At 42.3% G+C, this 27,715-nt stretch overlaps 2 protein-coding genes across 6 annotated transcripts in view; both read left to right on the forward strand.

Annotated features, from left to right (window-relative positions):
- Nucleotides 1–27,715, forward strand: part of chrac1 (chromatin accessibility complex subunit 1) — a 269,061-nt gene that overhangs the window by 10,365 nt on the left and 230,981 nt on the right. The gene's annotated exons all lie outside the window — the stretch shown is intronic.
- sema4ab (sema domain, immunoglobulin domain (Ig), transmembrane domain (TM) and short cytoplasmic domain, (semaphorin) 4Ab) lies at nucleotides 901–26,366 on the forward strand. Of its 5 annotated transcripts, none has more exons than XM_080787802.1 (16): nucleotides 901–1,113; nucleotides 11,423–11,526; nucleotides 11,978–12,118; nucleotides 15,055–15,215; nucleotides 16,004–16,063; nucleotides 16,947–17,045; nucleotides 17,902–17,998; nucleotides 18,702–18,824; nucleotides 19,222–19,349; nucleotides 19,627–19,808; nucleotides 20,766–20,910; nucleotides 21,732–21,921; nucleotides 22,330–22,445; nucleotides 22,816–22,979; nucleotides 23,932–24,026; nucleotides 24,646–26,366. In XM_080787802.1, coding segments are annotated over exons 2-16 (2,547 nt in total). In that variant the 5' UTR covers nucleotides 901–1,113; nucleotides 11,423–11,525; the 3' UTR covers nucleotides 25,491–26,366. The 5 variants fall into 5 exon arrangements, with proteins under 5 accessions (XP_080643928.1, XP_080643930.1, XP_080643927.1 ...); XM_080787804.1 differs by having other exon boundaries at nucleotides 11,423–11,505; XM_080787801.1 differs by having other exon boundaries at nucleotides 901–1,107.

Consider the following 27,715-nt stretch of genomic DNA (forward strand, 5'->3'; position numbering starts at 1 on the left):
GAAGAGAAAAAATAGGTTAAATCAGCTGGGATAGTGCAGGTGTAGCATCAATGCCAGCCACTGTGGCCTCACTGGGGCTTATGTAGGCTATATCAATTATAGTAAAGTATGTGTTTTACTTTTTCATGTCAATTGTCCCAATTTTTTTTGCCAAAGACCCCCATCTGAAAATATGTTGTGCCAGGGAGGGACCCCATACAAGATTTGTGTTCAAATATTCCACATTTTTCAAACTTAATTTTCCAAGGTTTTTGACAATAGCAGATCATCGCCTTCTGAGCACGTTTTTTTTATTGTGAACATTTATTTTTCTTGTAAACTACCTGTACTTTTTCTGCCTTGTGGCATTATTACTTTGACTTTAGGCCTGTATTTCTGGGTTCATTTTTACATCTTAAAGTGGCTTTTGTGTAGCCTGGTTAACCACTCCCCCAGAGTCCCCCTTGAAAACATTTCATTCCAATCTGCGAGAATTAAATGTTTTCAAGGGGGAGTGGTTATCCAGGCAGCTTTTGGGTGCATCCTGATTCTGACCAGAATGGAACAGACAACGCAGAGCCTTAATTAACAACTAGTATAATTGGTAAAATCTGTGAAGGAAGTAATAAGGAAGAGGCGTCTAATATGTCTGCTGTGCATAGAGCCTATTTCAATGAATGAGTCAGTCAGTCAGTCTTCGTGGGTCGCTGTTCTCTCTGTGTGTGTGTTTGCGTGGCGCGCTCGTGCGTTTATGTGCGTGTTTCCATGACTTGCTAAATTGCTGTAGATGGCGCTGTTTGGATTAAAGTGTCAGAGGGTCGCAGACTGGTACTGCTCTCGTGTGAGCGAGTTTGAGTCAGTCAGTCAGCGTGTGTGTGTGTGTGTGTGTGTGTGTGTGTGTGTGTGTGTGTGGAGGGGAGGAGCAGGAGAGAGAAAGGGAGAGAGAGAGCAAAGTCCTGTGGTTAGAAACATTATGGACGATGTTCTCCTGCTGAAAACACACATTAACCAGAAAAGAAAATAGGAAGAAGACAAGAACCCAAAGAGAAAAGACAAGCGTCCCTAAAGAAAGTGCTGGCCGAGCTGGATATACTATGCAACAACAACAAGAACAACAACAGAAGATATGTAAGAGTAAGACCACACTGACTGCTGTTTAATTCTGTTTAAACAGACCATAATACTATGTCTGTTATCAACAGCACAGCATCATGCTCCCTCCCTGTTTTACATTCAAACGAAGCGCGCACGGTTGTTCGCCTGCGTTTCAGACAGTGATGCTTTAGTTTAAAGCCTTCTTCACAGCTACTCCGCGTCGTACGACGGTGTCGCATTGGTGTCGCTTGCCGACTAGAGCTGATCTACAGTTGAGGTTGAGGCTGAATTGAGGACAGCACGTGTTCTCTCCGCATGCTGTGTGCAGACTGCTGCACTCTGCAGTTTAGAGTCCACCAGTGTGTTTGTTGGGCAAGTCAAACAGGGCTGGAAGAAATAGGGTACATTGTGGATTATTGACTTAAAGCTGCTGTAAGTGTAAGTTATATATTTTCCATACTTGTTAAACTATGGTGTATATTCTGACAGTGATATGCTAGAGTGTTTGTTCAGTATCATGGGTTTCACAGAGTCCCCATTTTTTAAGTAAATAGAAGATACATTTTCAAGAATTGTTTGTGTGTGTGTGTGTGTGTGTGTGTGTGTGTGTGTGTGTGTGTGTGTCACATAACAGGTTTACAGGTGTAGTAGTCCTAATTAGTTTTTGTACAAGCCATATTATTCGTTGTTTTCAGGAAAGAAAAGTGGGGCAGAGAGGAAGAGCAATGGAGAAAACAGAAATGGAACATGGAAAATTCTAATATTTCTGTATACACATGTAGCACACCCCCCCCCCCCCCAGCAAATTAGGTAGGCATACTGCATGTGCTTTTAGACACCAGGTGCAAAAAAACACATAGGTCCACATAGAAGGCCACCAATTTCATTCAATCAAGGAGAGAGAAAACATAAAGGACTAAAAGGTGTCATATAGGCCTATATATTATTAGGGCTATATATATATATTGCACAAATATATATATATAGCCCTATATATATATATATATATATATATATATATATTATATATATATATATAGGGCTATATATATTTGTGCAATTGGAAGTAATGAAACAAATATACGAGTGAATAACATTGGAACTGGGAACACAATGATAAATTATGTCAAAATAGGCTGTGCGAAGGGTACAGTTCACAATCATTGGATTGTAATTAGCAATGCATTAATGTGTTCAAGTTCACCACTAATGGTAAAATGGCTGCTGACAGTGGGAATCGAAAAATGTGCCTCAAATTTGCACTGCAGTAAATGTACTTAATTGCTTTCTGCCTCTTCTCTCTCTAGATGTAATATTGCATATTAGGCTATACTGTTCTTTTAAAATAGCCTAATGCAATACTTTTTACTGTCTACAGAGTAATATGTTATTTTTTACGCCTTTTACACACCCATACAGCAGAAAAAACCTGGTAACTTGCTTGCATGCCATGTCTAAACATCATAATGCACATAACATTATAATGCATTATCATTTACTTATCACTGTATAATTACAGTTATAATCGCTCACAAATACGCATAATGCTTTATAACAATTATCACTAGGCCTATAGTATAAGCACACAAGAGCACTTTAGTATGCACTGTTGCAGTGTTATAAGCATCCATTTTATTTTACAATGCATTTATACTTTATGAGTCATTGAAAATGCTTTATGATTACCGTTAAATCATTAGTAGTATTGTGTGGGCTTATAACTACAATTATACAGTTGTATAAGCACATTAAAATGCATTATACATTATGTTTATAACGCATTGTAGACATGGGATGCATTAGCATGTGTTACCGTCGGAGCCAGAACGGCATGCCAAAAACCCAGATCCCGGGGAACGCTTGTTTTGCTTCACATGTCTTGATGACCTATTCTGTCCACAACTTGGACAGCGCGGTCATCGGTGTGCCGTACTGGCTGCTCGGTGCGATCACTTGCTTGCCTAGTATGGGTCACTCAGGCACCCCTTAAGGCTTCGCTCTTGGCCTGCCTGCCATGTTTGTGCCTTAAAAAGTCACGTTGCAAAACCGTGCATATGCACAGGGCGTTGAGAGCATCACATTTGTGTGAGTATGGCGCCAAGACGTAGTAACTGTACTGTAACTATATCAATGAAATCATATCATAACTTTCCATGTTACTTTGTCAACGCCGATAGTAATAATACTACATTAATGTGGTGCCGGCGGTATCAGGTCAGGAATTTAAATAAATAAACGGTACACGGCGCACGCAAAACCTAAACATGTGACATTTGGAGTGAAGAACTTGGCAAGGTCTGCATGTACATCTGCTTACTAGCATTTTACTGTTTGTAAGAGAGTTCATGAATGTTTGCTATTCTGAGGAAAAACAGGAGGTAGCCACTGAGGGGGGGTGGGAGAGAGAGAGAGAGAGAGAGAGAGGGAGAGAGAGAGGGAGAGGGAGAGATAAACAGCTGTTCGGTTCCTCTCCAAATCTCCTCTAAAATCCACGTGTTAATTTAACTCTGAAAGTGTTTGGAACCAAATGGACCCGTTTACAACGGTTGAAATTAAGCACTGAGGATTTGCCTGCATATGGAATACCTGGAATACTTTTTCTTCTTCTGTTTGGTCCAAAGAGGCAGTCGAAACTGTGCTTTTCAACATTCAGTTAAACTTTGTAAAACCATACAAAACCTCATATGATAATATTGAGTTTTTCCCAAATACCTCAATGTTGATATTGTGACAGTATTAGTAGCTAAAATTGTCTAGCAGCTCTAGCTCAAAATGTGTCACTGAAATGGGCCGAGCTTGTAGATAATGATATAGCCTCCAACTTTAGCTATTTCAAAACAATCTGGAACATTAAAGCTAAAAACACCTGATATTATGACATGCAAAATTCTTTAATATCGATACACTGTATTTACTCTGGCCTGTTTCACTTGAGGTCACAGTGCATCACAGACGTGACAGCAACAGTTCAGACGTGGTGCAACAGTCAAATGGAATTTGCAGTGGTGGAAAAAGTACTCACATTCTTTACTTAACCCATTCTGACCTGAGATCAGATTCATACGAGGTTTCCACTGGACACACACTGGTCTTGATTAACCCATTCTGACCTGAGATCAGATTAAAAAAATGTCAGTCGTTCTTCGATTTTTCAAAAATAGCAGACCTACAAGCTCATAGCGCGCCACTCGGTGGCGCGCTATGAGCTTGTAGATCTGCTATTTTTCAATAGCTAAAGCATAACACGATGCCGACACCAAAACGGGTTCCCGTTCAGAATGGGTTAAGCAAAAGTACTGCACATCGGCTATTATATTAATGTATGTTAATGTGGTTAATGTACCGGTATGTTTTCTAAAAATCTAGTAACTAACTAAAGTCTTCAAATAATTGTAGTGGAGTAAAAGTACAATATTTGCCTTGATGTAGTGATAAAAGAACAGTTACAGAATATTGGAAATACTCCAGTAAAGTAAAAGTACCTCAAAACTGTGCTTAATAAGTACAGTACTTTCGTCAATTTGGCAGTGATTTCTTAAGGCACAAGCAGAAAACATCAGCTTGCGTGGCGTTGGCGGGGGTTGTTGCGCTGACACCGCGTCTGATCAGCGCGTTCAGGTTTCAGTGGTTAATGCGTGGGTGAAATAGGCTCCCCCCCCACCCCCCCTCTCCCTCCAGCTATCAACCCCACCTCTCTCCCCCCTCTCTCTATCTCTATCAGGGCTATCTCTATCAGGGCTTGTTCAGCAGTCTAACGGTAGCCGGGTGGAAACTGTTCAGAAATTTGGCGGTCTGCCTCTTGATATTGTGGTAGAGCCTGCCTGGCCGTGGCCGTACTAGTATCAGTTAAAATCTTGGGTCTGCACGCCCACAGTCAAAATAGGCTACATATCAATTTGGGGATCCTTGACAGTACAGAAAATGTCCCCTGGATCCAGGGATCAAAGCGTGAATCTCCGCAGTCTTTGTCTTGTGCTGTGTCTCGTCTTTCCTTTCCATCCCATCTCTGTCCCTCCAGAGGTGGGGTTACCTTTGATCCGACACAATGGCTGTAAGGTATTTTGATGTAGCAGACGTGCCTCCGGCAGTCCCGTCTCGAGTTTGTGTTGTCAATGGAGCCTTCTGCCACCGCCGCCCGCAATCTGTCTTGTTTATTTAAACCATATATCGTCGCTGACAGGCGAAGCCCTTGTATATCCCTATTTAAACTTTTTCATGTTTTTTCACAAGTTAAAATAGCAAATAGTCGATCTACAAGCTCACAAGATCTACAAGCTCACAAGAGATTAGAGGTTTTCTGCCCAGACAGACAGACAGACAGACAGACAGACAGACATCCGTGGGGGTAAATTCAGTCGACATCAAGACACTACAGTACAGCAGTATGAAAGCAGCAGTTATGAAACGCGGATACAGAAAAGGATATGTAACAGGCTATACAGCTACAGTAGCAGTAAAAAAGGTGATAATAAAAAGAGTAAACACGCAGGGATTAGGAATCAATGACCAGAACTAAATGATATTGATGTACACTGACTGCAGTACTCTTGTTCGGACCTCTACACTTAGACTGCCCAGAATTAACCACGTGAACCCCAGAATTCATATTTTATATAATTATTAGCCAAAAGTATGCTCACAAGTTCACAACACGTTGAGGGCGATGCGTTGTGAGATTGTAGATTGGCTATTTTTGGTGAAGAGAGTTGGCGTAGATGGAAAAAAGGCGGTCCACTCCAAGTACAGTTCACTAAGCCAGTGGTTTTCAACCAGTCCAGTGGTCCTTGAGGGGGTTCCAGTTGGTCTCCAGCAATGATGGAGAGTTGGTAACTAAAATGGACCATTATAGATCTTTAACTCTTGAGTGTAAAATGAAACCAAATGGACCCGTAAGGGTCCAGTTGCATTACTTAATTTACAAAAAGTCTACACAATTAGAGAATGTAGAAGAATTGTTGTTTTGATCAACGTTTGCCTGTTATGTCTCCTAATTGTACCATCAGCAATACATTCAATTGTGATCAAAATCTTATCCAACGATAACAGAATATCGTAGTTTTGGGTCTGAGAGGCTAAGGGGAGGGCCGATTCATACTCCTATTTTACCGCTGTTTCGGCGCTGTAGTGGCGTTTCCGCGCGGCAACTCCTGGAAAATAGAACGGTGGCGTATCGGAGCGTCAGGCGAGGCGTGAACGCGCGTCGGACGCCGCCGGTGTGGGATAGGTTCATTGAAAATAACGGAGGCGGCTGTTTTGACGCGCGGCGTTCACAGACGGTGTGTGTAGGGCTTCAATCGGCCCTAAATCTCATCAAATGGTGGTTCGTGGCTCAAATTCCAAATAAATAATGGGCCTTGGTATGAAAAGGGTTGAAAACCACTGCAATAAGCCTAGAGGGTTTAAGTGGTTCAACCATAGAGTATAGAGAAGGATAGAGACTGATCTGGTGCGAAGCTCCCACTATTCATGTCAGTGGAAGTTGCTCAGTGGCATTTTGAAGCACACGGAAGGACCGTCTCAGAACGTCTACTTCCGCATTTGACCTCCAAATTCTGGTGGTCAAATGCGGAAGTGCAACCGAGCGCTCAATGTTAAAGCTCAGCTGCACGGGGTTTCCTCGTCATGAATCCTTCCTCATACCACTAGGGCCCAGTGCTTCAATGTTGGAGCGCCTCACTGGCCCCTTGGGTTCAACGGGTCTAAATACAAATGTAGTAAAAATAGCCAATCTATTTTATAAGCTCACAACGCGTTGCGATATGTCATGTCTGCTATTTCTGCTATTTTCTCGAAAATAGCGGAAATACTGCATGCCGTTAATCATTCTTGACACTCTGAAACAGAGTGTGTTTGGGGGCAGGTCCTCTTGTAGAAAACCCCTTGACACTTTGGTGTGCTGCTGTGAATCATCTTCACATGGTCAAATGAAAGGAAACGGCATATTACAGTGTTGGATAGTTAGCTGGTCTGTCATGCTTATCCTCTATGCTCAATAGCAGCAGTATTATTGATTAACCATCAATCTCTTTCAGGCATGTCATAGGAGAAATGTAAAAAAAAGGAAAAACACATGTCAAAACAGTTTTAGTGTCGTGAGCTTGTAGATCAACTATTTGAGCTATTTATTTAATTTGTTAGTCAATTCATGATATATAAAACATTAAAAAGATAAAATAAAAATAAATGAACGGCTGGATGGCTGCAGCCCTACACAGCAGCACTGAATCAAATGAACATGTATTTCTTCCTTTTCCAAGTAAATAGTCATCAAAGTCACATGCTGGGGATTTCATAGTAATGATGACTCTCCTGCCTCCATTAATCATAAGGTACTAGTCACTAGTAGGCAGTAGTGTTAAACTGTTAACCCATTCTGACCTGAGATCAGATTCATACGAGGTTTCCACTGGACACACACTGGTCTGATTAACCCATTCTGACCTGAGATCAGATTCTAAAAATGTCACAGTCGTTCTTCGATTTTTCAAAAATAGCAGACCTACAAGCTCGTAGCGCGCCACTCGGTGGCGCGCTATGAGCTTGTAGATCTGCTATTTTTAAATAGCTAAAGCATAACATGATGCTAACACCAAAATGGGTTCCCGTTCAGAATGGGTTAAAGTGGCATAAACCCCTATAGGCTTATTTCCAGTTCAGGGAATAAAAGAAAGAAAAAAAGAAAATATGTAGTGGCGTCTTACTGGAGATGGAGGCGTGATGTCACGAGGCGTGACCATATATCATAGTAAATGTGACCTATGCATGGTCGCAATTAAAGGGACAATGTCTTCTATAGCATTGGTTCTAATCTTCTCTTCTTGGGGTCCCTGGCACAAACTGTTTTCAGATGGGGGTCTGTGGCCCAGTACATGTTGATTTGGGGGCCCTTAGTTGGCATGAAACAAGCCTGAGAAGCACTGGGCTAGAGACCTGTGGCTGTAAAAGAGACAGACTCATCGTTATGACTACCATAAATGAAACTTCCGGGTCGTAATCACATGGCTAGTGTGTATTCTGTGTAAACAGCATTTTGAGCATCCCACTTTAATAGAGTTGCGTCAGCGTGTGTAACAACACTGTAGTCAGTTTGGGCAGTGCGGGTCAAATTAGCTACAGACAACATAGTTACAGAGTAAATTAGGTTAATATAATAAACCTTTGCAGAATTACTGCACATATTTACTGTTTTTCTCCAACTGGCAGAGAGAGAAAGAGCTGTTCCTTAATCATTTAGTTTCCCGCTTTTCCAGTGGCGTGCTGTGTGCTTGTAGATCTGCTATTTTGAGAACTATACTGCTCTAAACCACTGTTCTAAATCCTAGGAGCTTTCTGAAAAAACACTTTCCTGGGTTAATAATATCCAGTTCCACAGGAGAGGACTCTGTCTAGAACCATTGAAAGAGTTACAATACTCCAGCCAGCTCTGTTATTAATTTCACCAGGTAGATTGAAGCAAACCAACACTGTCACTGATCAGGATTATCATCTTGCAGAAGACAAAATACAATACAAAGACAATCGTGCAGCTTCACTCCATTAGACTGCATATCACCTCCCAAAACAGAACAGATCTGCAAGCTATCATCGCGTTATAACAATCAGGACTATTGAAATAATAAGTCTGAGTTATATTAAATAAAATATAGACATAAAGGTCCTGTACCTGCGACAGCAACTCTAAATACTGGAAACTAACAGTATTGTAGAGCACAAGAAAACACAAAACTATTTACTTTTAACTGAAATTGCAATATCTTTATATTCTTTAAAGATAGATCAAACCAAAATCATACACTTGAGCAATCAATCCCTTCAAAATGTAAATTAAATGTTCAATTCCCTTTAAATTCTCCCCTACAATGTCCCTTCAAAGGTGCCCCAAAGTCAAAGTATTCCAAAAGGTAATCCGAGTATCCAAAGTAATCCAAACGTTGTAGATCATCTTTTAGTCAATTAGGTAGTCAGAAAAAAGTTAGAAAACAAAAAGGCATTGCTTATACCGTCAAAAATAAATGATATATGCTGCTCACCCGACCTTTAAATCCGGAATCATCTGCTGGGTCCTTTGTTATACAATCTCTGATTGTTTGTCAGAGCTCAACACCTCAGAAGCTGCCCTACCAAACTTTCTTTCCTTCCCTTAGCAAAGTTATTCGGTCAGACAGGCATTTTTTGTGTTCACTTCTGAATTGGCGTATAGTATTGGCCTTTAAAAGAGTGTGTTTGGAGAAGCAACATAATCACACCAAACCTCTTACTGCCCAAAATGGAACCCAGGCTCGGCGCCTCATTTCCTGTTCTTTTATAGCTTCCTAAAAAATATTGCTCACACACATTTCCCCACAGCTCCCCTTGTGATCAAACCTTGTCATTTGTCAACAGAAAATTGATGACCATATGGTTCAACTACACAAAACCCTTTATATTGTATTCTCCGTACACTACATTTCAGTGTTAAATATTCAACCCTAGTTTAACCAACATATTGATTCCCCTGTTATTCCCCAGTATGTTTAATTTTCTTTCATACTCATACCAGGCCAGGAAATACATTGTTTCACCCATTTTATGTGGCAGTGTCACAGCGTCGCAGTGCAACGCACTTTGAAACCATGTAGATTTGTTATTTTTATCAAGCGAGCATAAGTGAGGATAAATTAAGCATAACGCCACATCACATATATATTAATCATTTGATTGGAATGTGCAAGGAAACATTTGTGAAATAAACATTTGGAAGATTAATGTTAATCATGACCTTGCATACAAATAGAGAAGCTTGGCTTCAGTATTTCTTCTTGCTTTAAAAAAGAACATGGTTGACGCCAAGAGTGAGTCCCCCCACTCCATTACAAGAAGGAATTGTAGAGACTAGAGACTGATTGACCCTTCAAGTCATTGACAAAAGTTGAGGCCATATTTATTTTAACCCCTTTTCTCCCCAATGCTAGTCCCCAATGCTCCCCACATACATTTGGTGTGTTGTCACAGCTGTTGTATCGTACTGGCTGACCTGCGAGTGAGGAACTCCCACCGGGAGGACTTAGACAACCCTTCGCTTCGTCCTACTCCTCCAACACTCCCTTGCTGACAGGTGCCGCCCCAGCTAGTAGGAATTTGTGCAGTGATTAATATCACCCTGCCCGCTCGGCTTCCCTGCCACGAACACGGGCCAATGTTTGTGTAGACACTCAGCGAAGCCGGATGCACCACGGTGGATTCGAACCCACATCCTCTGCGGTGGTGAGCACACAGCCACCCAAGCACAGCTTAGTGTTTATTTGTAGCTTTTGTAGCTCTTCATGCAGCGACAGACGTCAGGTGTCAGTTTGACATACAGTATGCCTTCATGTCACTGGCGCCCTTTGGAAATCACTTGTGGCCTGCTGTAGCTTGGTAGCTGCTATAGTGTGAACTGTAAGGACCCGATTCTCTACCTCGGGGTCCGGGGAACAGCAGCGGTCCAAACTGACGCTTACGGGTTACGGGTTAATTTGGTTCCATTTGTACACTAAGAGTAAAATAAGCACTGAGGATTTCAGTATACTTTAGTTCAGTGATTCTCAAACTTACTGTATATTTCAAGGACTCCACAGATTGATGATTTGCATTAGGCTATGGAGTGTGGACCAGTGGCGTAAGTAAGGGACACCACAGGTGCCGGGACTGTCGTGTTTATAATGCAGACACACACTATAAAAGTATTGCTTAGTCATGGCTTTGGTGTGGTTAAGTAAGGTTAGGTAAGGATGTAGTGAGGCATTCACTATGCGTAGCCGCTAGCTAGATGTGAACACACTGACCTAAAGTATGTTTATTGAGATGCATCTTTTTGGTGGCTTATTTTTTATCCGTTTACATGTGGGAGTAATTCATAATTAAGTATGCTATATTTTAAATATTAAAGCAGAATGAACATTAGTTATGAAATGTTCAAATTGTTAATAACAAGTATTAATAGGTTTAAGGTTGCTGTGACACAAAGGCAGTATTTAGAAACTTGTGTGAGAACAGAGTATTCAAAGCCTGTAAAAGCATGTAGGCCTACCACTAACGAACGTGACTTTCACTTACAGCAACATCTCTCTCTCTCTCTCTCTCTCTCTCTCTCTCTCTCTCTCTCTCTCTCTCTCTCTCTCATATAACAAAATATCAAGTTGTCTTGATTTGTTGGCTACTCGCTCGCTTTTCTTTTCCTTTCCGTCAGGTAATCGGTTTTTGGGTTGGCGTGAGGAGTGCTTATACAGGAGAGGTTGAATTTCCATGACGCGTTGAATCACGTTTTCCGAATGCACTGAGGTAACAATTGTACACGCTTCTCTTTTCTTCTGACTTCCTCCTGTTACAGATGAAATGGCGTGCAGCTTCGTAAACCAGAGGAAGAAGGTTGCGCTGTGGCGGACGCCCTGTCCAACACGTCTCTGATCAGTGGTGGGCAAAGTATATACTCAAGTAAATACGTTAGTAGTCAATACGAAGTACATTTTCAGTACATGTTCAGAAATGTACACATTTTTCAATGCAGTAAAGTCAAAGGTACAGTATTTCTATTTGAAATGTTAAGGAGTAAAAGTCATCAACTTAAATAAATAAATAATAATAATAATAAAAAATAATAAAAACTTTTGGTAATTTCATCGTCTACCCCAGCCAGTTTGATTCCCTACCTTTGATTCAGTATTTAGATTTTTGATATTCATTTTAGCAGGCCCGCCCCCTTCCTATACAAGATTCATCGAAAACACCGTCCTTGGTTCTGGTGACTGAAACTGAAACTGTCTGGGGGTGTTCACAAAAGCCTGAGTAGACGATAAAATGACCAAAATCTTTTTTTAAGTACAGGACTCAACACCAAGTAAATTGACTTAGTTACTTCTCACTACTGTCTCTGATACCAACACAGTGACACCAGGGCCGTCTGTCTGCTTCCTCTGTGCTGTCATGGAGCTCCGAGGTCTGCTGTCCCTCACGTTGTTCCTTCTGGTCACCCTCCTCAGCCCACGCGGTGTGAGTGCCTTAACCCCTCGAGTCTCCTTCCCCATGGGTGAGTGGAACACTTGAATGAGTGCTAAAGGTGAAATAATAGTCACATTTCTGCAGTGTTATTGGCATATATTACCTGGATATAGCTGCAAGAAATGTTAAACATTTATCTTTAATATACATATTATATTAATTATAATAAACTATTCAAATCAAATGTAGGTGCACATTTTAATGCCACACATTTAAATTTGTTCAAAAACAATAGGAGCACATTTTTGCACATTTGTCATACAACAAAGTGTATATAGGGCTTACATTTCTACTGTGATAGTGGTATAAATAACCTGGTTTTAACGTCATTAAATAATCTTTAAAATAATTTCCCCAACACAAGTTTATTTGTGCCTGTGGTGGCCTGTTTTAGAAAACAAACTAAGTACATCGCTCCACAATGTACAGTGAACTGAAAACACCATACACTGACACCACGCTAGACAGTAATGACCACAAATGTCACATCCGGTTTTAGCCTGGGGTAAGAATTTTCTTTGGCTGCCAATGCAACTTGGTCCAATCCTTAATCACATACGGACAAACATCTATGCCGATAATATCTAACTTGCAGAGGTAGCGTGCCTTGTCCACGGGCAACAGATCTTTCAACGTATGGCATTGCAAATACGTTTGATAATCGCTACTCTGCGCATTATTGTTTTGGAAATGCAGCAAATTGCATCGCAGTGAACGAGAGCAAATCACAACTTCCCCCGGGGGTGGGCGGAGTCACAGCTTGACGCTCTGAATACGCGCCGTGGTGTCAGTCTATTCTCCAGGGCCATCATGTAATAGTACAATCACATGTAAACAAAAGCAGTAGATACAGACAAATCCAGCTCAGGGATGAGAGGTGCCACCTGCTGTCAATAGAGTGAAACAACAAGACCCGGTTCAGTGTGACCAAAAAAGAAAACTGCCTAAAAGCCAAAAAGAAACGTCCATTTTTATGTGTATACTGTATGCACTGTTCCAATGCCAAAAACACAATTAAATTGCTAATCGTAATAATTTGTCAATTAATCGTCAACTAAAATGCCATGATTGTGACCTAAAGTTGCCTATTAAGTAGCTTTAATAAGAAAGTGAAGAGCGTGTGTCGGTGATTCTTTGGATTGTGCGTGTCTACTCCACCAACACAACCTGTCACAAAGATTGTATTCTGGTGACTGGTGACTCTTATCAGTATATTTGGAAATATGAACAGAGGCTTACTTACAAATGACACGAACCATTTGCATTCGTCTGCCATGAGAGAGAGAGATAAGAGATCACAAAGATTAACAAATGGATGATGATTCATGGAACAGAGCAGAAACACGGACAAATGGATTTTTCTTTCACTTCATGGGTGTTCAGGATAGTACATACTGTCCCCACAGCAACGTGTTGATGTTAGAGCACATTTGGTTGTGTAGGCCTCTGGCCTCTGGCCTACACAACCAAATGCTGGTTGTGTAGGCCATGTTGTGGCCTACACAACATGAACCAGACTTTTGGTTCAGGATTATGGATGGCCATATGTACCTATAAAACTTGATGAAAGCATTGGACTGTTATGATTACAGGCAGTCCTTGAATGCAGTAACAGGAGTAGGCCTGACCTTGTTTAGTCGATTTGTCGACAATTCAAAATCGAAATCGTACTGTCGACTACCAATCTCTAGTTTACTATGATTGTCAGGCTTCCATCCCAGGTAAGGATCCAAAATGTAGAACTCACGGACACAAGGAATAAACTTAAAGTCTTTACTTGGCAAAAGTAGAAATCGGGTACACCTTACAAGGCAAGAATAAATGAATACACAAGGCAGAGCAAACTGATAAACCAACAACCACATGAGAGCATCAAGGGCTATATATAGACTAGGTTCATTAGGGAGCAGGTGAGGTGAGACACACAGGTGGGCCCAGGTAGTCATCAGGGCAGTGGATGAGTGGGTGTGGCACAGACTGTGGCCAGGGCTGTGACAATGATTTTTTCTTTTTTTGATTGCATGATTCGACTTAGAGATTGGCCTAATTTGTTTTATTAATTAACAAATAGTTTCATGATTTATTGGGAGAAACAAAGCAAGTCAGACATAATGATTCTCTGTTGCATAACATTTTTTATGTTATGCAATCAAACTGATTCGACTGCCACTCTGTCAAATCATGTTTCTTTTTGCTGTAGTTGCCTACTACTACTACGACAAATTCAGAAACGGGTCTCATGGTCGCAGCAAACGTATTTCCTGTAGGCGGAGACGACATATCTGTGGTGTAAACTCGCAGGTCTTCTACTACATTGAATGGTAGAGTGACTGATGTTAGTCTGCTCAAACGTTACTCTTTTACCTGCTCTTTACTAACACTAACTGTACAAAGATGCCCAGAACATCGGGATGAACCTGTGTAGTTTATGGCTGCTCCAACAGTAGTGGCAGCATTCAACTTTGGAGAGAAACGGAATGTCAAAAAATACACCGCGGTGGCTGAGACCAGAGCCATAGAGTAATGGTTGAGACGAAGCAGTGAAAGGTCCTGAGAGATACATAACTTCAGTCTTACAGGAGTCCTGTTTAATGCTGTCCCCGACTAAGGATTCGTATAGTCGAATATGATTGGCCAAATGATGTCTGTAGTCGACAGGTGCAGTACTTAGTTCAGACTAGTCATTGGTCCGACGAATGACAACCCACCTCAAACCCTAACCTAACCATAACGGCAAGCACGGGAGCAGAGCATGTCCGTCGGACTAATGCTCCGTCGGAATTACGTGCGGATCCCCCCATTTATTTTATAGTGTTCCACTATGCTTTCTGATTTCTTTGTGTCATCACTGCCAGTCTCACTTGTTTATCCTCTATCCTGTGTATGAGTTCTCTCTCTCCTTTTACGTATTCACGTACCTCCTTTCACGCACTGCTCCTTTAACTCTTTCCTTGTCAATGGCAGGTGTTACGGGGAGGACCCTCACCCACTTCAGCAGCGCTGATATTAGCAACACCACCACGCTGTTGTTAAGCGACGACGGAGACACCCTGTATGTGGGAGCGAGGGACGCGGTGTTGTCACTGGACGTCAGCCAACAGGACGCTCTGCTCATGAGGAGCAAGGTACAATTTACAATTTACAGCTGGAGGGCTGATTGGCCCTGGACGCCAGGGCTTCTCAGCGTGGGGTCTGATGACCCCCAGGGGTCCTGGGAAGGGGTTCCAGGTGGTCCTGAAATGAGTTAATATGGTGTCAAAAGCGGTTTAACCACTTTAACCCTATTAAATATTATGCTACCTCCAGGAGTCCCTGGAGCAACACATATTTTCAGAGCGGTCGGCAGCCAAACACATTCATTTGGGGTTTCTGGCATGAAAATGTTTGGGAACCACTGCTGGACACCAAATGCACAAACTTACGTGTGTTCTGTGATGATCTGTTTGCAACATGATCTCCTAACGTTAACCATGTTGTGGAAATATATCATCACTGTCAGTTGGAAACGTTGTTTTGTTTGTCCAAACGACTGGAAATGGAAAGAAACTAACCTGTGTTCCAATAGATCGAATGTACTTATTGTTTAGTCACAAGTTTGTTTATACTTTTCATTGGTTCGATATTTATACACCAATAACGATTTACAGTACAAATGATAATTGATTTGGTATTGTAAATGCATTAAAAACAATGCTGGATGAATTTTCATTCATTTTGTAACTTCCTGTGGACAGGTGCTTAAATAGCATTGTGAAACTAATTTCTGGTGACAATCAATAGAATTGTCTGTTTTAAGTTTTAATTAAGTACAGGCAATGTGAGATGTGAGTGGTTTGACAAACACAGCTGTGTGTGGGTCATGTGATGTGACATTGACCTGATTGTCTTCCTTTCTTCTTCATTCCTCTCTCAGCTGGACTGGTCTCCGTCAGAGAAAGACCTGGAACAATGTTCCATGAAAGGAAAGAAAATGGCAAGTCAAGAACATCTTTTCCCTGTCCTAGTTTTGTTAAATATTACATATCCGTAAGAACCGGATACAAAATGGGAATGGCATCACATTTAGAACCGTTTACGGAACGGGTTTATCACACTGTCAGAGCTGGTACTGTACGTGGACTTCACATCTGCTATACAATTACAATTCTCAAACTTTCTTAATTTCAAGTACCAGCATAATTCTGAGAGTGTACAAATAAGGGTCCATTTGGTTCCATCAGAGTTACAGATCTGTAAGGGTTAATTTGGAATTGTTAAGAGGTAATCGTTATAATCTTATTATTCAGCAAACTTCACTACACCAAACTAGTCTGGAGAAGTGATATTGCAGATGCAAACCTTTGCTAACTGGTTTAGGTGTTGGGATCATTGGGAAGTCATGTTATATATTCTATATTCTCACCCACAGGTTGTAATAGGGGGGGGTGAGTTTGGATGGGACAATAATTATACGATTATCGATACGATAATTATTAAATTATCATTTATCTTAATCGTTCACAATAATCATATCGCTGAGATGTTTATTTATCCTCCCCTCATACATTATGATGAATTCGCTTTGGTTGAGAAAAATCTGTACCGGCTAAAAATAAATAAATCAGCAAATTCAGTAGGACTTAAACACTATACTTGACAAAACTGACCTGTAAAGACATGCATTTGGTACGCTCGCATTTCACTCGACACAAATCAATTCGCCAAAGATAGCAGATCTACAAGCTGTGTGAGAATGTTGAATGTTTGATGCCCACCATTAGGAGACATGTTGATATGTCACATCATGTGCCGGGCTTTTCCAGAGGTGACATCAGGCCCTTTGGATTTATTGTCCTGATTTTCTGCTCCATCTGCAGATGGATTGTCCCAACTTCATCCGAGTGCTGCAGTTTGTTAACTCGACGCACCTGTACGCCTGTGGAACCTTCGCCTTCAGCCCGCGCTGCACCTACATTGTAAGATATTTGTGTTCCTTATTGAAACGGTGATACTTCCTGTAAATATCTATTTCCTAACTTGAGAGTTCTTTATAGCTCTGATGATAAGGATGCTTGTAGCTCTGGTAGGTGTGATGTGCATTTTCCTGCTGCGGGAGGACCTACAAACAAACCTCGTAGAAGTTAAAGGAGTATTTTTTTTAATTCTCTGGGTGATTGACTCATCTCTTCATAGAAGGATTCATAATTTGCCAACTGACCACTGTACTGTCATTTATGACTTTACATAATAGAAGAGCTGGTAGCATTTTGTCCATTTCAGAGATGTTTAGTGCATAATTATCATTCAGTCACATAACTCACAAATAGATTTAAAACTAATATTTATTATAGAATATAGAATAGTGTGCATATAATATTTTATCTTGGCGTTTGGCTCTGCTACATTTTGCTTGGCACAATCAAACACCATCATTAAGAGCAAGGAGATAGATATATAATAAAACCCCCATGGGGAACATAAACCACCCACCGGTGGGGGTGGTGCTGGGAGCAAACATCACATAACAACCAGGAACCATAGCAGAAGGAAGGCAGGAAGAGCATGCAGTCTAGTGAGCTTAAGTAGCCCACCCAATTGGTCAGCTGACTGCCACATCAGCGAATGACGTGTGGGTCTGGCACACACTGAATACACCCACATAGTAAAGCAGCATAGTAACCCCATATGTGTGCGCCCTTGAGCACGGCATGAAACCCCTCGAGTATATCTGACTGAACTAGCTCCGCAAGCTACATATAATTTATCCTGACAGTGTTAATCATGCATCTTTGATCCTCCTCATTTGTCATTTTGCTTGTCATGAATCTTCAGACCACAGAGATGCTGTCAATGACGAGCCTCAAGCCAGAGGAAGGAAGAGGCCGCTGTCCGTATGATCCCTACCAACGCAACACTGCCGTCACTGTGGGTAAGACATGTTTCATAAGGAGAGTCATGCATACGCAGTTCTGAATGATTGGTGTAGCTCAGAGGAGAAATGTTTAGGGTCCTGGGGGGTCCTGGGGGGTCCGATGAGAGCCAATGAACCGTGGATCGACACAGGGGCGTGTAATGCTGCTCCGTCATACAACATTGTTGCACGCACTGATAATAGCCGATGTATAAACTCACAACTCGTCGCATGTAATTTATAATATCACATTTAGTCATTTAACAAAGACTCTTATCCAGAGGGACTTACAATAAACAAGTTAATTAATCACAAACATACCAGGCAAATCATGATCTGTCTAGTAATTAACATGAAATCTATATCACATTCTGTACATTTGTGGTAGAGTAAAAAAGACTAAGAATGCAAGACGTGTTGTGAGAAACAGCCAGAGAAACATGCAGTAACATGGTGAAGTGGTGGCAGGTGGCAGGTTAAACATGTGAAACATGCAGTAACATGGTGAAGTGGTGGCAGGTGGCAGGTTAGCCACAAAACAACAACAACAACAACAACAACACACATGCAGAAGTTTTAAGCTTCAAAATCGTAAAATGTCAAAGTAACAAATGCCATGTTGAGGTGACACATGTCAGTGTACAGTAGATGGGGACAGTGGCATGTCATGTGTTACATGGTGGAACCGTAGCAGACTGCAGTGTTAATGTGTGTTTTTCAGATGGAGAGTTATATACTGGAACCGTGGCAGACTACAGAGGGAACCGGCCGGTGTTCTCCAGACACCTGAGCGTGGGCAGCCATGTTGACCTCAAGCTGGACGATACGCTGGGCTGGCTGGAGGGTGAGTCTGCTGCCTCAAATTTTACACACACATACACACACACAGGCACCCTCCTTTTCCCCCCTCTTCACCAAATGCATTCATCGAAACTAGCTGATCTACAAGCCCACACCATGTTGCAACGTGACAACGTTTTGAGCTTGTAGATTGGCTAGTTTTGCCTATTATGGCATTCCCAGAATAGGAACCCGCCAATATTGTTGGTCCATGTGTGTGGATGGTTTTTACTTCTCTGCAAAAAACATCACTCCCTTTCACAACCCACAAACACAGCTGGGTTGGGAGAAAGAATGTGGTGATTTTGTCATTTGTTTTGATTGGAACCCCGTAATATCGTGCCAACATGACGTGAAACACACATCAGACATTGATGTTTTCTTTTTTACTTGACTGGTAGATCCGACTTTCATCAGCTCCAGTTTCATCCCCAGTGAGGAGAAAGTGTATTTCTTCTTCAGTGAAGTGGGCAGAGAGTACGACTTCATCGATAAGTTCACCGTTTCTCGCATTGCCCAGATCTGCACGGTAGGAATGACGGCACAGTTTTCCTGTCTTGAATTGGCATATTTAAAGGAGAATTCCATGCTAGAAGGCTTTATTACCTTTATTTGTAGTTGTTTCGTCCCCACCAAAGAGGTCCAGGTGTTATTTTGTGCAAAAGCGCATTATTGGCTATTTCCCCTACCATAAGCCCTGTCCTCCCAACAGGGACAATATATTAATAGAAGCTTATTGTCTATTTTATACTATGACTTTTCTTTTGTACTTATCGAGCGTTTGTTTTTGTCCTCTTGGATGTCAGAGTGACGTGGGGGGCCAGCGGACCCTGCAAAGACGATGGACCACGTTCGCTAAAGCTCAGCTGCTCTGCCAGTCTGACAACGAGCTGCCCTACAATGTCATTGAAGATGTGGTCACCCTACTGCCACCAGAGGGAGCCCCTGTGCACGACACAATGTTTTATGGCATCTTCCGTTCTCAGTGGTGAGTGATCTAAAATATTTGTATTTCATACTTTTGGTTCAATTATAACTTGAAATCATAATGCTTAATTTTTTCTAATAAATTAATACATTTCTGGCTGGGTTGTTAACCCATTAAAACCGGTAAAGGGCCTTGCAAACGTGAAGCGAGGAACGCAGGCGTTGTTGCCTGGATCAACACAGGTCTTCTCCAGGTGTGTTGAAGAGGTGGCGCAACAACGCAAGTGTAACAAAAAAAGCTAAACAGAATCCAGGTCTGGTGAGTCGCGGGCGTGTGCACGTAACGAGCACACACGCAACGATCTCACGTGACCGCACTCACGTAAATACGCTTGCGTTGTCGCACCGCGACTTCTCCGGTCTCATTGAAAATGAACTATAGCCGGCGCGTTTTATCGCTCCCCGTTTGCAAGGCCCTTAAAGCATCCGTGTCATTTTTTATTTTGAGATAAAAAGCATCATTTTATATTTTGCCGATTGATTGATTGATTGAAAATGTTAGATAGATTGGGTACAGTTCAACGAAAGTACAGGTCAATACAAAATATGCTAAGAGGATAAAACCAGCAAAAACTTGTTTACATAAGGGTCCTCCATTTTCAATTCATCAGAAGATTTAAAGACATTTGTGCCACACTATGAGTTTGTAGATCTGCTATTCTTGAAAAATCGCGAAAATGTGGGCAACATTTTGAATATAATATATACAAATATTTATATATTATATAAATATTTCAAAGCGATCATTTATAACTAAAATCTTTGCTTCTTTGGGGTATTTTGAGATGGGGTCGGGGCCAAATACATATTGTTTTGGGGATCCTTGACATATCGGAAAACAGTTTTAGAACGATTTAGAAGATTTTCTTTTTAGAATCGGCCTCAGGTCTTAACTGCATGACATGATGTGTGTTTTCTGCATTGATCCACCAAGTGTCTCTGTTTGTCCCCTGTTAAGGTCGGTGAACTCTGGCCGGTCAGCAGTGTGTGCGTTCAGTCTCAGTGACATCAAAGCGGTCTTCTCTGGCAACTACAAGGTCTTGAATCGGGACACGTTGCGATGGAGCTCACGAGTGCAAGAGAAAATCGCAAATCCAGGAGAGGTAATCCATCATCTCTACCAGTTGATAACAACACTTAAGGAATAGTCAGACCAAAGACGCAAGAAGTGTATCATCTATAATAGGGTCTGACATTATCTGACAACCCAACACGGTCACACGTGGCCCTTCAAGACAAGGAAACAAATATATGTTTACGTCTAGGCTAGATATATATATATAAGTTGTTCAGTAATGAGCCTGCAGATGGTAGCATCGTTTTATAGAACAAATGTCAGGGGCTTAAAGTACTGAATGCTTTGGATGTGTCCTGTTCATTAAAGAAAGAAAAAATAAATAATAAACATATGTTTTCTGTTGATATATTCACTTTTATGGGATACCGGAGAACTCGCCAGTTTATCAAGTCGCTGCGGCGAAGACTCTTCATCAATGTCTTCATTGTTATGCTAACACGCTGTCTTCATTAGTGATCAAATTATTTTGTGCAATGAAATGGTCAGCCAGATGATGATAAAAAGGTGAGTACCCTATGTGTGAATACCAATGACAAGTAGGCCTACCATTTCAGGATGTTTACTAATTAATTACATTGTTTCGGTACTTTGGTGTTTAACATTTTAGCATTCCTACTTTCTCTAGTGTTAACTCTAAACAACTATCCTCTCTCTCTCTCAATTCAATGCAATTTAAATGAAGGTGAAGTAAAACTAAAATGCACTAAATTGCGGCGAGTTGGTAAACTGGCGAGTTCTCCGGATACCCTTTTATGAACTGTATATAAAGTGTTGCCAAACAAAAATGAATCACGAACAAATCGCAATTTATTAATAGATTCTAATCGTTGCCCTTGTTCTATCCAGTGCGGCCTCCACAACGCCTCGGACAACACCCTTCGCTTTGTCAAAGAGAACTTCCTGGCTGATGAAAGCGTGTGGCCAGTGGGACGCAGCCTGACCATGGTGTCACCTGACCAGTCCTACAGCCACCTGGCTGCACAGTGGGTCCAGGCCGCTAACGGGAGGGACTATACCGTTCTGTTCCTGCTCACAGGTAGAGTGGGACAAATTAAAACATATTATGAAGCTCACAACAGGTCACTTCACGCTACATCGTGAACTTGTACATCTGCAATTTTCACTACTTTTTAAAAGTGTTTTTTTGTGACCTTTGAATTCTTTAGATTTATTTATTTATTATTCGATTTATTTATTTATTTAGTATCTTTTGAAACAAGCCATCCTTGTGTTATTTATCTCGGAGAGTGTACAAATGGGACGGGTTCATTTGGTCACATTTATACACTATCACCATTACAGAGCTGAAAGACCAATGATAATGGTTTATATCCAGTATTGATAGTACACACGTATGGGAAAGCCAATATTCACACATTCAAATTTTAATTTGTTCTTCCTTCTCCACAAAGCAGCTCATTCCAATTTCTTGTTTTCCTTTTAGAATCCGGTTTCCTCCACAAAGCGGTTCTGTTAGAGAAAGGACCCCATATCATTGAGGAGATCCAGGTCTTTAAACAACCTCAGCCTGTTAAGAACCTTCAACTCTCCATAGCCAAGGTACTGTATGTTCTTCTCTAGTCTAGACAATCATCTACATTGGTTGATTGATATAAGATGGATATACACTGTCTGGCATTAACAAAGGTCTCATATGCAGATTGTGTCTAACTACAGTGTTACATAGATAGACAGAAACATAACTTAACCACTTAAATCACTTAATCTATGGTATATACTTCGTTGACCGGAGTCACCCAGGTCTCTATACTACGCCCCCTAAGTTACCCCCTCCACAAGATATGTCTCCTGCAAAAATAGCCCACGTCGCCAGATGTTTGCACCAGTATAGGCCTGCTAGGGTTCAAGTGTTTCAATGCACAAATTGCCATTGAATGCTGAATGTTAACTGGGGTCCCACCACCCACAGGGCATGGTGTTTGTGGGCACATCAGAGGGCGTGGTGAGGGTCCCAGTGGCCAACTGTTCTTTCTACTGGAGCTGTGCGCAGTGTGTGCTGGCTCGAGACCCCTTCTGTGGCTGGGACCCTGACATTAACACCTGTGTGGAGGCAGCCACCTTCAAGCTCAATGTGTGAGTATCATACACTGTATGCTGTCCTTTTATTCTGGATAGAGCTAACATAATGACTACTAACTACTAACTCACATTAACAGTAACACACAACTAATATAAAATGTTATGTTAATGTGTTAATGTTGCTTGTAGAACTTTAGTATGTTACCAAGTGGGATTGTAGATCGGCTGTTTGTCAGTAATAAAACCTTTGAAATGACATACTGGACATGAGGCAGACTTGCAGGTGAGAAATAAAGTGTAATGTGTTCCAGGCCTGGACAACATAGGTGAAATAAGTGAAGAAAAATAACTCAAAGATCATAACTCAACATAACTTAACAGAGAGGTACTGGAGTCAACCTCTCCCCATGGCAGCCCACTCTCTACTGAACCATCTCCCCTTTATATAGACTCCTGACTCCACCCCTGGCTAAGCAGTCAGCAAATCACAAAGCATTTAGCAACACCCAAGATGCTCCCCCTAAAGCTACAGTGTATCAATCAGAGCTCTCTTCAGGCAATCAAGGCAGCTTCCCAACTACAGCATCTGCATAGATAAACACAAGTATATTAGATTCACATGTCACAGCAGAATGTGCACCTTCTGTGGGACTGAGAATCAACCTGTTACAAATACAATACAGCAACAATACAATGAATGTGTATTGTTGAACAGCTTACATTACTCTGACAGAGGCTGCTCTAGCCTCTGTCACATAGTACTATTCTAATTATTTAAGCCCTAAAGAAAATAAATAAATAATAATGCACGCCATAATTATGCATACAAATAATGTTTATTGCAAGCTATTGGAACATGAACGTATACAGAATTATAATGCTGCATTTTGTGCCAATGACTTACTTTTGGCACCGTTTGCCAGGAAATTCATGTCAACAGGCAGATTTATATGACAGATGCTTCCCCGGTCTTATTACAAAAATAATATGTATTCTCTCTCACCAGAGGCCAGGATGTTGACAACGCCAACATTGAAGAGGTCTGTAACGGCGTTGCTCTCAACTCCAGGGCCAGGACTGGACCACACAGGCTGCCCACAGGTGACTGTCAACCTGAATGCACTATACTGCACCACACCAGCACTGTTACAGTCTGGGAATTGGTAAAGCCATCATATTTTGTACTGTACACTCCTGTCCTGACGTGACAGGAGTCAAGTCCGTCGAATCGCTGGTTGTCCAAAAGCCTTTGCTCGGGCTCCAGACAGGGCCTAAATCCAGGGTTTGATGAGGTCAGTGTCGTGATCTTCATATGGGCCCCTGCCCAGGCTCTGGACAGGGCCCAAATTAGCCAATTGAATACATCACAATATTCTGACATCTGCATAGACTCCATATTTGGGCATGCCTGACAAAGAACTCCATATATGGGCATAAAAGGGACACAGACATAATAACTGGGTGGGGAATGCATTAGAGCACTAGATTAGAGGGGAATGCATTAGAGCACTAGATTAGAGGGGAATGCATTAGAGCACTAGATTAGAGGGGAATGCATTAGAGCACTAGATTAGAGGGGAATGCATTAGAGCACTAGATTAGAGGGGAATGCATTAGAGCTAGCTATCTAGTAAGAGTAAAATGGCCGCTGTGTGAATTTGGTCAATAACCCATGATGTGTGCAATGAGAGTCTAGTTGAAGTGGTCTCTGTCATGTCAGCCTCCTGTCCTGCAGGGGAGCTGGTGTCCGTGTCCTTGAATGAAGTGGTGCGGCTGCAGTGTCCCAAGACCTCGCGTCTGGCCCGACGCCACTGGCAGCGGCCCAACAGCCGCCTCTCTGCAGACGTCTACCTTCAGCCGGAGGACGGGAGCCTGCACTTCATCGCCACGCCAGTGACCATGGGCCACTACCTGTGCCTGTCCACTGAGAACGGCTACCAGCAGACCCTCGTCGTGTACCAGGTCAAGCAGAAGAGCAGCCCCCTGCCCAAAACCACAGCCGCCCCCACGCTCCCTCACACCCAGCCCGTCCCTTCCACTCAGCCCGCGGCCGGCCCGGGACGAGGGCCCGAGCCCGGGCCTCCCACCTCCGCGGGGGTCTGGCCTAAACGGACGCAGGCGTGGCCTAGAGAGTCAGACCCTACAGCGGCATCTAAGAGGCCGGCCGTCATCACTAGGGCGGCGGGCAGAAACTTGACCAAGACGTGGCCCGATCTGTCAGGCCCAAGGGAGGTGAAATTGCGTGGCACTGGGGAACCCAGTCTCCTGCAGGAGCTGGTGGTGGTGTCCGTGCTGCTGGTGCTGTGCCTCAGCCTGCTGATCACGTTGGCTCTGTACAATATCAGGCAGCGATGCCGCAGTCGGACGGCGCCCCAGGCCAACACTCCGTCTAGGGATTCTGAACGGGGAAGTCTTGCGGAGCAGGAGGCTCTCCGCGGGGGCCAGTTAGCTTGCAGCAACAGCAAACACAAATGTCCAGCTGTAAACAGTGGCCAGCCCAACGGGGTGATGCGCAATGGGACGCTCAAGACCTCAAACGGGCATTTGCCCAACACACCCATCTGAACAGCGCACCTCTCCCTCTTCTAAATGCTGTTCAGTATCCATTTAATGCGGCTGGGACTTACTGCTACAGTAGAACCAACGCATTCTCACAACCAGTACCAAAGCGACGAGTTGTCCAACAATTGTCCAAGCATTAGATGTTTGGCACGAGAGGCTTTTCTCGCTCGAACATCGCTGAGTCAGCCGAAGCGGACATCAGACCGCTCAGCTTAGGCACTCGCTCAGCTAGTCTTGCTCAGGCATGCGTCACGGGGCTCAAGTCTGCTTCTCACTGCACGCCTGCCTTGTTTTAAATGTTTGACTGGCATCTCTTCTCAACCGACGTATGAGCATTCTCTTGTCAGCCATGTGTAATATGGAAAATGCCAAACCAGGAATGCCAAAAAGCATCAAACATCTGACACGACTGTAGATTGCACAACTCGTCACCTTCTTACAACCTAGGAGTGAGAATGTGTAGCTAGGAGGCAAGTTAAAGAATGCTTCAAACCAGTGACTCTGTGGACTGTTGTGACCATGGCTGGTAATATAAGGAGTAGAACTCGAACCCTAAGTGTTGTTTTTTTTACATTGAATCAGAAATGGACAAACTGCTTTGGACAAGATTACAAGCCTTTGGGTTGACAATATATGTGTGTTGTTGTGCATCAAAGTTTGATAAGTAGTGTGTGTGTGTGTGTGTGTGTGTGTGTGTGTGTGTGTGCGTGTGTGTGTGTGTGTGTGTGTTTTATGTGTTGTACATCAATGTGAAGACTGACCACTAGTCCCTTTGAGATTGACAAGGCATTGCTAGAACCTTTTATAAATTATTATATTAGCTATGTGTAAAGCATACTGTTTAAACCATAATGTGTACTAAGTACAGAAATGTTTGGACCAACCAGTTCATTTTCAAGTTTGTATTGCATTATTATTGATAGAGAATTGGGTAACACTTTATATTTAGGGTACGTGACTTCAAATATCAATCACTATGAGTTAATTTGTTAATCAACTCAACTTCAGATTCATTGAGTTGAGTTGAGTGAGATTATTGCTGTTCTTATTCTTTTATGAATGTGGAGGCTCGGGAGTTCTTGAAATGCCATGCATGAATTCACACGCTATTTAAGGAATCATGCATTTGTTAATGTAAATTATTAATGAATGTCATGTACCCTTATTATAAATTACTACTAAATGAGGTGGGGAGAAATAAAATCATACTGCTGAAAAAGTAATGTCTGATGCAAGAAACAAATGCAAATAAAGATAATTAGATTATTTATGTACATATTTAGCTTTTTAACAAAGGGAGATTGATTAACACGTTTGTCTTGGTGGTAAAAGCTGTCAGGCAAGTACAGAACCACAGAGCAGGTCAAAGTCGTACGATTTGTCACACACGTTACCGCAGTGAAATTTGTTCTCCGCATTTGACCATATCTCTTGGAGCGGTGAGACGCAGCTGTGCCGCTCTCGGGAATCATCTGATGGGTCCCATTTTACAGTCTTTGGTGTGACCCGGCCGGGGATCGAACCCCGACCTCCCAGTTTCAGGGCAGACACTCTAAGCACTCTAGGCCAGGGATACTCAAATAGATTTACCTGTGGGCCACATTACAAAAATGGCAAGGGGCCAGGGGCCAGTAGATAAAATTACGACATTAATGATACTTGATAACTTCTCTCTTTCAATTGCTTTATTTTCGCAAAATGTATCAAAGTACAATGTGCATGCACACAATATGTAAATAAATAAATGTGTTACATTTTCTTGCATAAACACAAAGAGCTGTTTCCATAACTGCACAAATTATTGCACATAACATGAGTAGCTGTTATAATAACATAATAACATAACATGAGTAGCTCTTTGCCTGCCTGCCTGCCTGTCTGTCTGTCCATGAGTAGTTATTTGTCTGTCTGTCAATGAGTAGCTGTCTTACTGTCTGCCTGTCTATGAGTAGCTGTCTGCCTGCCTGTCTATGAGTAGCTGTCTGTCTGCCTGCCTGTCCAATTGTCCATGAGTAGCTGCCTGTCTGCCTGTCTGAGTAGCTGTCTGCCTGCCTGCCTAATTGTCCATGAGTAGCTGTCTGTCTGCCTGTCTATGAGTAGCTGTCTGCCTGCCTGCCTAATTGTCCATGAGTAGCTGTCTGTCTGCCTGTCTATGAGTAGCTGTCTGCCTTCCTGCCTGTCCAATTGTCCATGAGTAGCTGTCTGTCTGTCTATGAGTAGCTGTCTGC

Source organism: Protomyctophum bolini (genome assembly GCF_963924005.1).
Source record: "Protomyctophum bolini genome assembly, chromosome: 17".
Taxonomy (NCBI): Eukaryota; Metazoa; Chordata; class Actinopteri; order Myctophiformes; family Myctophidae; genus Protomyctophum; species Protomyctophum bolini.